Source organism: Taeniopygia guttata, chromosome 4 (genome assembly GCF_048771995.1).
Source record: "Taeniopygia guttata chromosome 4, bTaeGut7.mat, whole genome shotgun sequence".
NCBI classification, from domain to species: domain Eukaryota; kingdom Metazoa; phylum Chordata; class Aves; order Passeriformes; family Estrildidae; genus Taeniopygia; species Taeniopygia guttata.
The window spans coordinates 41,539,396-41,553,013 of NC_133028.1; the positions used below are offsets into that span (position 1 = coordinate 41,539,396).

Here is a 13,618-nt window from a genome sequence, read left to right on the forward strand (position 1 = left end):
TGCCGTGGAGGAATAAGTCTTTACCTGAAATCAAAGAAGTCCAATGCAGTCATAGTTTCCAAAACTGAGAACTGTTCCACAAGTAATTTCAGAATCAGTGAAATTCTGTTCATTCGAGTAATAACCTTCAGCATGTTCCTCTCATCTCTTACCTGTAGAAAAAAAAAAAAATAGCATAACCAGAATGGTGTTTTCTCTAGATCCTAACTTAATATATGTATGAAAATTATATAATTTTTGTTGTAATTACTTATAGAATAATTTCTATTCTTATTCCATTCTACAAGCAGGTATGGAAATTACTTAAAAGTTGAGAAGCAAAATAATCTGACAGCTACATCAGGAGAGCACATCTAAAACATGTTCATCAGAAATGAGCATTAGCAAGCAGAGAAGAAGAGAAAAGACTCCATCTGGTGGGAAATAGAAAATATTAAATAGAAAACACAGAAATTCTTTTTTTTTTTTGCTCAATTAAACACTCTGCCTGCAGAGGAGTCTGCTAAAATTCCTTTCAGTTTCGATGGGATTAAATTTCTCTCTAAAATCCGGGCATGCAACCCGGAAATATCAAACTACAAAAAATGGCAGATGATATTAATTTCCCTAATTGCTTGGTTGTGTATTTGACCTTAACATTGACATTTCAAATTGTGATTACAAGCAAGGCTTCATTAAAAAAAAAAAAAAAAAAATTACTCTTCTTAAGAACTGATTATGGTCAGTTGTAATTTGATAAAATATTAAAGTAAAAGCCAGTGAAATTATGAATATAGTGGACAACAGAGAGCATTTTCATTGGACCTTATTAAAAGAAAGTTCCTTCTTTCAATGTGGTTTGTTTCAAATTTGCTTCTTAGACCCATGCTAGTGATGTACTCAAGGTATTTCTCAAACTGCATGCAGTCAGATTTTTCTGTGGATGTAGTATCAATTCAAGAGTTTTCCATTCTTACCTACTGTTATAACGTGTTTAGCATTGGACAAATGTGAAGCTGTGGTTATATTTGTAATATTCAGAAATTCTTGCACAGTATTACACTGCTTTGGATTCTTACTTCTCTGCTGGATTTACTATTACACAATCACTAAAATGAGTTCTCCTCACAGCAGATATTGGATGGAAAGACATAGTATGTAGATTTCAGAACAAAGGAGAAATTACTTTTCAATATAAAAATATCTGTGAGCCTTCTGCTTTTCATTTTTGCCTTTGAACCTGCTTTTTCTGCAGTAGATATTTCCAATTTAATTTTTTGCAGTTACCCAGCACTAGCAAGAGAGTATGAGAGCATTTTGGCCAATGGAATTGGCCTTGGAAGGTGATCTAGACACAAGGCATACTTCAGGAGGAAATAAGGTTTTGCTGATCAAAATACTGTACTATCAGGATATAAGAGCCACTCAGCCAAATTTTATTTGGTCTTTGGATGCTGTTTCTAAAAAGAACACATGTTGCTTTAGTAAACCCAAGTAGATCAGACTGAGAAGCAGGAAGCAAGAGAAAATTAGGGCTGAATTTTCTCAAAAATAATATCTGTTTTTAACTTACATGACCATTTTGAAAGATCACTCGAACAGAGTCCATTTCCCACAAAATCTGCTTAAACCAAAGTTCATATGCTACAACAAGAAAGACACTGTTAGCATCAATTTCAAGGTTACTTTGTTCTTCTTAGCACTGATAAAGAAAAGTTCTTACATGCTGATTTGAAATTCACAGCCTACATTGACACTGCCAGTGTGCAAGAAGATGCTGACACATACACTTGTATTCTGTCCTTTACCTAAAGTATTAGACAAACTAATCTAGAGTGGAGAATACTGACAGAATTTTTAAAAATATGTTTTATATATAAGATATTTGATCTGCAGATGGTTTATTACAAAAGGAGGAAAGAAAAAATCCAGATCTGATACTTCAATAAAATCTAACTCTACACCTGCTTACTAACTACGTGTTTTAGTCAATAACAGAAAATATCATCAGGCCAAGGTCTGAAAAACAGGAAGATATGGGCATTGGGGAGTTCCTAACTGGTGTGATGACTTCTAGACAGATTCTAGATGGCTAAAACTGAAGTTTCAGAGAAGGCTGAAGGCAACACACAAAATTTGCCTGCATAACCTGCATGGCAGCCTGTTGCTTGGACAACACCAAGGTTTTCACCACCTTAATTTCTCTAAGAATAGAACCATCTGTATCTTATGTTATCAAATCCAAAGTACTTATGGCTTCACAAGCACAGAGTTGATTACTACCTTACAATTTATATATTAATATATTCATGTATATGCATATATAAAAACAGATAAAAGACAGAGATAATGCTGTGCTAGTGTCTAAAATGAAACCAAATCATGTACTGCATGTGTCAGCACCAAATAACTCCATGTGGCAAAAATGTTGGTCAACCACTGCTGCACTCCTCCACTTACCTTGATGTGTTACAATGAAAAGATGCTCATCATGGATTTTTTTCCCTTTCTTCTCACTCTCAAGTTCTTGAGCATTCAATATTTTGTTCAGCTTAAAAATAAAGGTAAGAACTTTTCTGTAAAGCTCTCCATTCTACTATTAGTAATGGCAGTTTTACTGCATACAGCTAATTTTTAAGAATAATATTTTTTAAAAATACACAGGTTATATGAGAAGTTAGACTAAATTGTCTCAGGTATGACTTTTTAATTAGAAAAAGACCTTGCCTGAAATGGAACATTTACATACCTCAAGTAATAAAGTTTTAAAAATAATTTTAGGGATAATTTTAATTATATAAATATATATAAGTATAGTTAAAAAATAGAGAAAACAAAATATCCAGCATGTTTTGCAGATTTTATATCTATACTGTTGTGTCCCATGAAAATAGAGTTCCTATAGTAATATTCTGAGTAATCATACAACATCATCAGCATAAGAGCTCTGAGTTGAGGCAATAATAATAATAATTTCAGTTCTGACATTATTCAATTTTTTCATAGTCAAATTTACAATCTAATCATAGCTGTTTCCAAATAATCTTTGCAAGATTCTAAAGAGTATGTCAACAAATCAAAGTTGACATACTCTTACTTTAGTTTTAAAGCACAGAGTAATTCCCCTCACTTCATGCTGTCTGGAAAAAAGAAAACAAAATAGCTTCTGGATTCTTTTATTACCTATGGTATTTTATTTTACTTATTTCTTAATTACTTCTAGCTTTTACAGTTTTTGTTTGGGTTTTTTTTATGTTACCCCCTAGTCATCATCCTACCCCCTAGATTTCTGAAGTAGATTTTTCCAGGCAAGTATTCCGGACTTTCAAAGACGTCTCACAGAGCCTGCTGACATGCAGAAATTGCTGAGTGATTATTGTCAGACCAAAGAAAGCTTTTAGTGGTACGTCGCTTTACAGTTTAAGCCTACCAATATGGATAATTCCCTAGTAACCCTCCCAACTATCCCTATTCCTTGCAGTTTGAGAAGTCTTCCCACAGTGCACCTTGAGGTCCCAGCTGAGACAGGCACCTGTGCCTGTCACACCTGGAGATGTCTCAGTAACTGAGTGACTGCTGGGAGAAGTGTCAGTCACAGGTGTTGCCTCAAGTCATAAGAGGCAGGACAGCAAACATGACAGCAAATCAGGACAGCAAACCTGAAATCCTTAAACTTACTTGTAGGTATTCTCCATAGATAAGCCCACCTTTGCTGGCTTTATTTATTCCTTCTTGAGATTTGTCATCATTTTCATCTTCCAAAGATAGCTTGTTAAAATTAAATCTAAGAAGAAAATGAAGCAAATATGTAAACTGTTTAATTAAAGAATTATGAATATACCTGCATTTTACTAACAGATGCATCTACAATTCAAACAATGCTTTATTTTGATAAACAGAGCAAGTAAAGCAGGTTTTTGATAAAAACTGAAATTCCTCTTTTCACAGTAACAGCTGGTAGCATCACATAAAATAACAAGTGCTCAGACAAGTCCATGTATGATCTGTACTCATTTAGCAATAGCTAAATGATTTAGCAATAGCTAAATTATAGCTACAGCTGTCTATTTGTTGATAATAAGTAATTCCTCTCTGAGATTTCATATTTTGCACTAACACCTTGTCATTTGAATTGAATTTCTAAAGCAAAAACAGAGAGAGGAAGGACTCACAGGTAATTCTTCCCTGCAAAGGGGCACTGGCTCATGATTTCAGGATCCAAACTTGCTGAGCTGCACACCGGGGAAAATACCCTGTTAGTGTTCCCAAACCTGCTGTAGCTCCCTTATATGTAGCCTCATCTCACTGCCAAGGCCAACCCCCAAATTCCTCTCCTTAGCCCTCAGCCCATCCCCACTATTCAATAATGACAGAAACTATCAGCACAAAGGTCAGGATGTTCATGTGTTGTTGGCTCTCCAGGACTGTGTTTTTCTCTGCCAGTTAAAAAAATGAATGGATGACATGCTTGTTTTGTCCTATGGCACAAGGTTTTTGTGCTTTTTACTGCAAGGCTTCCACCAGTTGCTTTTTTGGATGCAGGTGTAAGGTGTAGTGTGTATTGTGTAAGTCAGTGAGAGGTCTGTGTGTGATAAAATGACAATATTTAATAAATGAAGTAATTGTTAAAGTCTTGCAGCCTTTTGTATCAGGATACTATTAAGTTTCAAAAATAAGACACAAAGAAAGAGATAAGGGGGGTGGGGGAAGAGGAAAACATGTTTATATGGCAGACTAAATAGTCCTTATTCAAAGAGATTTCAAGTAATATATATAATTTCAAAAAATGTACACAGATTAAGTAAAGTACTAAAAGCATTGTGAACCTCTCATGCTGGTTTTCCAGCTGTTTAATTCAGAATAATTTCTTAATTTTATCTCCTTGCACAAAAGTTTCAGTATCATTTATTGACAAATGTTACTCAATTCTATCTGGTCATCAGCTTGACACACAATGAAGTAACATGTAACTAGCATACACGTCTTTTCTGCCTGCCAGCCCTTTCTGAAAAAATGTTAATGCTCAGTTTCACTGCAAACAAAACTACAGGACCTCTGTGACCCTGGATCATTTGCTGTCTGCAAGAGTTATTCTGCTTAGTGGTGTCTGTTTGGTGTTTCAGCTGTTCCAGTCACTTAAGAGTAGTTATTTCATTAAAAAATTCAGATGTAGGATGTGGGTGATGGGATGGATACCCTGTGCAGCCAGATGTGGACAACTAAAGATGAAAGTGAGGACATCAGAAATTAAATGTTGAAAGCTACTTTTCACATTTTTGCACTCAAGCAGCTTGATTTACAAACATGGAAATCTTGTACATCCATATATCTCAAAAGAAAAAGAAGGTTTATCTTGTCATTCCTGTATATCTTCACCTGAAACATCCAGACTGATCCTGCATAATGAAATCAAGCTGCTATCTTTTCTCATGGCACAAAGAAAGAAAGAATCTGAAACTAGTAAAAATAAGGAAAATTGGAAAATATTGAACATTTAACCTCACAGAATATGTAAATGTGTTTTTTCTTGTACACTTGTATTTTCTTCTGTGAAATACAGAGAATTATAAACTTCCGGTGCAATGATCTCTGACAGGCATCCTTTACGTGGCCTACCCAGCAGGCAAAGGACTTTGAAGTATCAGAGCCCTTTTACATTCTGTACTTAACAAAACATGAACTCCCTATTTTGGAAGTAATAGTACCATGAATTCACTCAGGATTAGCAAACTCACTTGAAATCTAGCTGGGGATATTGTCTAAGCAACAACTATACAAATTCCCCTTCAAATTCAGCAACAGACAGAACTTCAGTCAGTCAAATAAATCAGCCAGACAAGAGCAATTTAGACAGTTTTTTCCAGTGTTACCAACACATCAAACTCCCTTGTTTGAGGACCTCATAGCTGATTGGTCCCAAAGCTGTAAACTGACCAATTCCTAAAACTGGGTAATATAATGTTTGCATCCATTCATTTAACAAAATTTAATCTCACAGTAGCTGAATTCAGCTCTCTAACCATTGCAACAACAATAGATCTCAAACTCTCCAAGATCATGGGATAAAGATATCTTGATGAGGACTTGAAAACCCCTGAAATAAAATCACAGACAATGGTTTTCAGCATAGACAAGATCATAGACAAGGTCATTCCTCTTACTGGCTGCCTTCATCTGATCTCAGTAAGGCTTCAAAGTATGTAATGAACTTGGTAGTAAAATCAGTGGCTTGTATGACCTGTTTTGAAACTGTCTTTGGCAGTGTAGATGATAGCACAGCTTACAAGAGCCCTCAGGTTAGCATCAGCTCAGAGCCTTGAACACTGGCATGGCTGCAGACACACTTAGAAACAAATGTGCTTCTGCCATGCTTCTCAAATTTGGGGGTCACTGTAGGAACCTGATTTTTATTTGAGTCTCCTTTATATCCTGACAGAGATTTATAGCCACTTTGTCATCTCTCCCTACTAGCATAATCATAAACGAGTCTTGATGAAAAAAGCTCTTCAATGTGAATATATCCAAAAGCAAAACATAACCTTAATTTTAAATTATTGTGTTGCTTTTTTCTCAAAATGTACCTTCATTTCCCATTTTCATGTTGAACACTCCAAACCACAAAGAAGCAGATCTAACCACACACATAACTTGCTGTTCATGCTGCAGATGACTAAGGCTGTGAAAACCAAGAGTGTGTGTGCCCTTGAGCTTTTATTTAGATATTTGTTCATTTACTTTCAACACATGAAAGTCAGATAAAAGGCCTTCTTTTCATCACAGAGGACTCTAATCTTCAGCAGACAGTGAGAATGTTCTGTTTTGTGACTGGGCTGAATACAAGACAAACAACATACAGCAGAAAAAAACCCCAAACAAACAAAAAACCAAAAAAAACCCCACAGCTTCCTAGAACTGCTCTTTGTGGCCTTCAGATGAACTGTCACGGCCTTCGTGACCAAGCATGGGAATGGTTAACCACCCCTCCTAATTCACCCTGGCCCCCTTTCCATTTACCTCCCTTTCCAGGTGGATGTAGGGTGGCTGGACTGGCAGCAGTAGAGCTGCAGTGCAGAGACAAAGTGACCTTACTTGGGCTGAGAGAAGTAATTCATGTGGGCAAAAGGGAGCCTCTCTCCAGCCTGGCCAAGGGTTGGAGGTAAGGCAGAGGTGGCCTGCAGCATGATTTGTGGATACAGCCAGAGCCAGGAGTTTGCATGTTCTCACTGTGGAGCTTTCTGTCTGAAACATTATGCTCTGATGAGGACAGGTAAGTAAAACTGTTCTTCTACATATGGTCATGAATCCAAAAAAAGTAGGAATTGGAAGTGACCTGTTCACCCAAGTCAAATCTCAAGTTTTCCTACAGGAAATCACTTATGGAGAAGAAAAAGTAAACACACAAGTGGTTTGGACAGTGTCACCCATTCTACTGCTCAAACTCTCATCCTGATTACAAAATCATTACGAATCAATTTGTTTGTCTAGTGTTTGCTAACTTGAAGAAAGAGCTCAGAGAGCTTCTGACTGCAAACAAATGACGCTTGAAGCTTCCCAAAACTCTTGTCCAAAACTAGGAGCTACCCAGCACACATGGCTTCTACCTATGTAAAAATGCCTGCAGTGAGTCAAAGATCCAAGTAGGTCATGCCGTGCTGAAAAGTTTTAAAGAGAAAGTAAAAGATTTCTTGGGAAGAGCTAGTAGAACAGAAGAAACAAATATTAAAAAACAAAACACCATCAGAAAAAAAAAAACCAAAAAACAACACCAAAAACTAAAAAGCAAGCTTACAGTGCAATAATTTCCCCAGAATATTCATGTATCTTTCCAATCTAGATAGCCCGGTACTTCCTGCGGTATCTGTGTTCTTGCATTTTTGTGAATTATGAGACTTCACAACCTGCAGCAATGAGTTCCATAACTGAAGTACATATCACGTGAAGGAGTATTTCCATGTGCAAGTTTCAACCTTCTTGTCAAATAATCAAGTAATTTTCATTTCTCTTTGGTACTAATTCATGGCTAATGAGAAAGAGGTGCACTATACCTTTGTTGTCCCAGTCACCCCATTCTGCATTTGTGCAGGTTCTGTTGTAACCTTCGTGGGACAAAGTAATCAAAAGGAAAATATCCAAATGTTGCATTGTTAATTTCATAAAATTATAGTGATGAAAGAATTTTGATAACAAACACACAACTATAATAGTGAAATACAATACAGCAGCTACTGTTTTGGTTGACAAAGTGCAACTCAAATTGTAGAGGCAGAGCCCCCAGTGTCCTAAGCCAGAACCTCACTGTGTTGGCTACTCTGCCAGCACTGAACAAAAATCACTTCCTCACCCAATTAAACAACATAGCAAGAGATAAGTGAATAAAGACACACAAAATGAAGGTGAAGAACGGAAGATAAACTTGGATCCAAAAGGTGTCCTCTGCATGTTTTGTGATTTTCCAAACTGGACCTACTATCTAACTAGCACTTGAAATTAACAGTTGGTTTTAAGAAAACTAAAATTTGGTAACTCCAGGCTAAAACAAACAAGCTTAAAGTTGATGCAATATTAATAATCCAATCAGACATTTGTACCTGGGGGAGGAACAGAGATCAAGGTCTCGCAAACTACAAACAAAGAGATGAGATAGTGCTGGAAAGATTATTTTTTTTCTGTCTAAATACTGCATTTGTTCAAATTCTTTAACACAAAGAACTGTGTCATCACTTCCCAGCATACTTTTAACTTCCATTTATATTTCACACATCCCAGCACAATCTTCCCCCCACTGCCTCTCATTAGTGGCTCAGCAGAATGTAGCAGTATTTCTTTCACATGTTGATAATTTTTGACTGATAATTATTCCCAAAGTACGGAGAAAATGTTCTTTCACTTCTATTGCCCAAACACCCTGCTTTCATCAATGTAAATGGATCAATGCTAGCCGGAGCTGTAAACTTAGGAGAAGCAACATATCTTGAACACATTCCACAGCATTGTCCCAAGGCAAACTATCCTTCACTAATGCCTTGCAGCCACACATTGCAGGGTGCAATTCTTTAGTATACAAAGTATATAATTCTTTAGGCTGTTTTTCCCCTCCCAAACACCCCAATCCTGGTTACCTGTCAGGTCCAGTGAAGCACAAACCTGGAACCATAAACTACTCCCATGCCTCCACGTGGCTCAGCTTGTGCTGCTGTTTACTCCATGGTGCAGCTGTCTGGCAAGTGCAAAGAGCTGGTTTAGGACAAACGTTGACAAAATGTGTTCATCTCATCCTATTCAGCATTATCATTAATGGCTGGAGTGATGGAATAGGTTGTGAACTTCTTAAACTGACAAATGAGAACAGCCTGGAAATAATAGCATGCTGGCAGACAGGAGCTAGAACTCAAAATTACCTTAATGCACTAAAATTAATGATGTGCAGCTTCTGTGATGCAAAGAGCAGTACTTTTTGACTTCAGCCATGATAACCAAACTTGCAAATAAGAAATTCTTTAGGATAAATCTTATACTGGAATTTTTAATTAGCAACTTTCTACATGGCATGAAATCCCTCATTTGTATCCAGCATCAGAAAGACTTTATCTGCTATATTGTGCCTTGGGCACCACTCTTCAAGACAGATGAAGACAATGTGGAAAGGGTTCAGAAGAGGATGGCAAGAACAACGAATGTTTGATGTAGAAAATATGGCCCTTTAAGAAAGATGGAAAGAATTGACCTTATAACCAAGAGAAGACTGTGGGTGGAAAAGTTAGAAATAGTTTCCTTTCAAAAGGAAGGGCAATAAGCAACTTCCAGTACACCACAGGATGGGAAAGTTTAAATTATGGCAGGATAACACCAACATAAGAAAACAAAAAAAAAAAGAAATTCTAGTATCTTCAAGTATTAGAAAACAATGACGAGAGCTCATGATTTCTCCAGCCATAGCTGATTCCTCATCAATGTAGAGAGAGACTCAGTGAGTCCTCAAAGTCTCCTTGAGCACCTCCTGTTGCAGCCCCTTCTGCCCCCCTTTGCTGAATCCACTTTCAGTACATGCTCAAAGGAAGGAGCAAGACAGATGCTTGAACGTATTATTAGTTGCCAGCATTCCATGAAATGGCAATGACAATGCATTGTAACAATCCCGGTAGTGATCACTCCATTGTTTTTTTCCTGTTTTGCATTTTTCTCCTAATATTTTTGTATTAATTGAGTAAAAGTATTTGTCATCTGCCATATTAGCAAATGCATTACTTCTGTCTTAAAAGTAGATACTATTTGAGATGCTTCTATTAAAAGAGAGAGCTAAACAAATCAGAAGCATTAATCTCAAAAAAGCACTTATAGAGGGTCATGCAATGTAACAGGCATTGGAAAGAAACACTTCAATATATTCTTAAAAATACAATACTGTCCAATGAAAGATAAATATGTACCAAATACATACTTGTCTATGCATGCATTTTATCTCAGCAACACATAAGAATTCTCAGAAGACATTTTTCTGCAACTAGGCTATAAAGAATTAACTTTATCAGAAACATTTCTCAGGAAATAGCTGTGTAGTTATGCTGGCTGCAGCATTACTTGTTAATTCAGCACCATAACATAAGAACTGAACGGCACTTAAGATTGACTTCAAATAATAATTTGAGTACAAAATTGGCATTATGTGGGAATGCAAAAGGTGCTGACCACCTCTGTCAACAGTTGGTTTTCCTAATCTTTACTGCATTAAGTATTAGGAAATGTGTGGTTTTAATAAGCAGATACATATGCTAGGAATGAGTGGACAGAGCAAGCTGCCTGTGACCAATTTACAACCTGGAACCTGTTTGTCCAAGCCATTTGGGAAGGATGAACAAACATAAGATGGTTGGTCTTCGCCCTTTAGTGTTTGCTTAAGAATTAATATAAAACAACCATAAAAGAAAGAAATTTTTCAAAATCAATTTCTTATGTAAAACACAAGGGGACAACATAAGCCTTGTTCATCTAAAGTATTGCATAAGCATAACAACTCATTGTAAGGCAGCATCACAATTAAAAAAAAAAAAAGTTGAATCACTTGCTGTATAGAGAGCCAAGTAACTTATAGTTTGTACTTTTTAATTCTATACACGTAACAGTATAAAAGATCGACGTAATTTGTTTTATGAACTCAAGCAACTTGGGCAAGTGGTGTTTTCTGTGTTCTGTGAATTGCAGCGGTTTGCATTAATAGGAGTCAATGGATCTGCAGGGCTCAGAAACTGCTCAGCAGAGCATCAGTTGGGCTCAAGTAACAAACATCTTAAAAATTGCTTGAATCAATACAAATGCTGTGCAAAGCTTGCCCTGGCAGAGGGTTCCACCAGTGAGGCAACAGTGACCAATGGAGCTGGGAATTCCAAGCCATAGAGTACAGAATCTAGTCAGTCAGGAATAATACAATGGAGTTCAGTGCTTTACCTTGTTCCTTGTAGAGTTAACAGAAAGTTAACAGAGCCGGAAAGTAGCAAACAACCGGCAGTGAGGTACCAAGGACCCAAGCTGATACACCTGGCAACCCAAGAACTCTGTAAGTGACCAATGGGCCAAATACCAACAAAGGGAAAGAAGTAGAGATCAGAAAGAGAATGTGAGGGGACTTTTTTCTTATTTTTTCCAAAAGCATTAATCAAGTACATCCCAGGTTTGAATCTTCTACCATTTTTATTGACTTTTATTAGATATTCAGCTCTTTTCTTTAAATAAATTTCAAACTAGATTATTTTGCACATTAAAAAAAAAACCAGACTCTGTAGTTTTGCATAAGGTCTTGCTGGAATGACTGACTCTGCATGTAGAGTCATTCTTGCCTACAGGGTCAGTTCTTAAGAGTAACAGTTCATTTTTGCTGAAATTTCCACAAGAACATGGAATCTGGAGCTGGTTATGAGGACAGCTTTTCAAAGTGTGGATGAACTGCATCCAGTTCCTGGTAGAAACCTAGTGAGAGACATTTACTGCCCTCCACACCAGGAAGGGGCTCCTTATTTATTTCAAGATAATCTATTCAGTTCTGAACAGCACAGTATTTTAACAAAGATCATAGGCCTTTCTAAAACAAAAAGAAAATATATGAAAGAAATTTGCAAGGTGATGCAACACACAGGTGCACTTGTACTACTATTAGCATAAGTAATTGAAACGTATATAAATGTGTACATCTGATCCTGTAATCAGAATTATCTTCTCCTTCACATTGCAGACCATTGCATTGTGTTAATAAAAGGCAAAACATAGCAACCCCAGCGGGTAAATTACCCAGTCCCATGTGTCATTCAGAATCACCTCCCACTTAGTGTTCTATAAAAGCCATTACCTAGCAGTGATCACAGTGGTAAGGCAGCTTCTTATCCATCCCTTCCTTACTGAAATAAGCACAACCTCATGGATCATCTCAGGAGAGTCATTCAATCATATGCCAAAGGTAAGTGACTAGGTATATTAGAGTACTTCACCAAGAGCTTTGTTATTTGTCATCTTGTCCAAAAGTAGTAATGATGTACCTTTTCAAGATACAACAAAGAAGGAAGAGCTCAAAAAAGCTTGTAGGAAAAAAAACTTGTATGCTTACTTAAGAAATTTGAAAAATCTTTAGCTATTGGCCCTCTGTGTATTTAGAATAAAGCTAATACATTTTTAACTAGACAATTGCTAAGCAGCATTTTCTAAAGAAATCTGGAAGTAGAATAAGCATCCTTCAAGATATTCACAAAGTAGTGCTAATGAAAGCAGCATCATGCTATTATTAGATAATCCTACACATTAAAAGCAAAACTTTTAATGTTTTTCTCAGATGAAATAAAGTTTTTACTTACTACTATTTACTCTACTAGCTATGTACAAGAGCTGAAATATAGCTTAGCTCTGTGTTTGCATAGATTCAAAGTTATACCTCTGCTGATTAAGATGAGTAGTGTTTTTTGATGGCACTGGACTTTTAGGTAGAGACATGCTATCATTCTCATACCTAGCACAGTGCATACAGGAGAAATGAACACTCACAGCACTATCCTTGGAGAAAAGGATCTGACTTGCCTGTGATCTCTTGTTGGAATCTACAGGCAGCAGATGCAGACATGTTAGGAATGTACTTCTCCCTCTGCTCTTTTTTGGGGAACATGCAAAGAACTCGTCCCACTGCCCATGTGCTAGTGAGAGAGAAGCCTACAGCAAAATCAGAAATCTTCTCCATTCCAGCACAATGTACAAAACCACACATGGCTGAACAGATTTGCAGTGGGCTCCAATAGTCACTAGAGCTAGGAGAGAAACTTTTGAACAGTTTTGTAGAGGAAAATTTTCTGATGATAGAATGAGGTCATAGTAAATTACATAACATTGATCAAAGCTATTACACAGACCTTAAAAGAACAACATAAAGTAAATTCTTACCCTTTAGAAACATTTTGAAATCCAGCACCATCTGGGATTTCATTATTGCGGTCCAGAGGCTGCAGGCCGAAGGAATGCCCCAGAGTACTGATGTGGTCACGATGTGATTGATGTGGCTCTGGCAGATGACTCTTACATCCCTTTGTTCCTTTGCCCAACTGTAATAGCCTCAAGTAATTCAGTCTTAAAAAGGTTCTATTCTCTTCCTACCACATATGCAAACTAT

The 13,618-nt window shown here is 36.9% G+C and overlaps 3 protein-coding genes across 3 annotated transcripts in view; 2 read left to right on the top strand and 1 right to left on the bottom strand.

Annotated features, from left to right (window-relative positions):
• TDO2 (tryptophan 2,3-dioxygenase) overlaps positions 1 to 4,524 on the bottom strand; it is a 10,996-nt gene extending 6,472 nt beyond the window's left edge. Inside the window, exons 1-5 of the mRNA XM_002198643.6 lie at positions 4,152 to 4,524; positions 3,658 to 3,763; positions 2,440 to 2,530; positions 1,553 to 1,623; positions 25 to 152 (exon numbers count right to left, since the gene is read on the bottom strand). Of these exons, the coding sequence (XP_002198679.1) occupies positions 25 to 152; positions 1,553 to 1,623; positions 2,440 to 2,530; positions 3,658 to 3,763; positions 4,152 to 4,186 (431 nt within the window). The 5' untranslated portion in view covers positions 4,187 to 4,524. The remainder of the gene's footprint in view (positions 1 to 24; positions 153 to 1,552; positions 1,624 to 2,439; positions 2,531 to 3,657; positions 3,764 to 4,151) is intronic.
• The window catches only part of CTSO (cathepsin O), a 23,660-nt gene extending 15,949 nt beyond the window's left edge, over positions 1 to 7,711 (top strand). Inside the window, exon 8 of the mRNA XM_072928450.1 lies at positions 7,006 to 7,711. Coding sequence (XP_072784551.1) covers positions 7,006 to 7,139 — 134 coding nt within the window. The 3' untranslated portion in view covers positions 7,140 to 7,711. The remainder of the gene's footprint in view (positions 1 to 7,005) is intronic.
• ASIC5 (acid sensing ion channel subunit family member 5) overlaps positions 7,146 to 13,618 on the top strand; it is a 21,714-nt gene continuing 15,241 nt past the window's right edge. Inside the window, exon 1 of the mRNA XM_072928449.1 lies at positions 7,146 to 7,246. Coding sequence (XP_072784550.1) covers positions 7,159 to 7,246 — 88 coding nt within the window. The 5' untranslated portion in view covers positions 7,146 to 7,158. The remainder of the gene's footprint in view (positions 7,247 to 13,618) is intronic.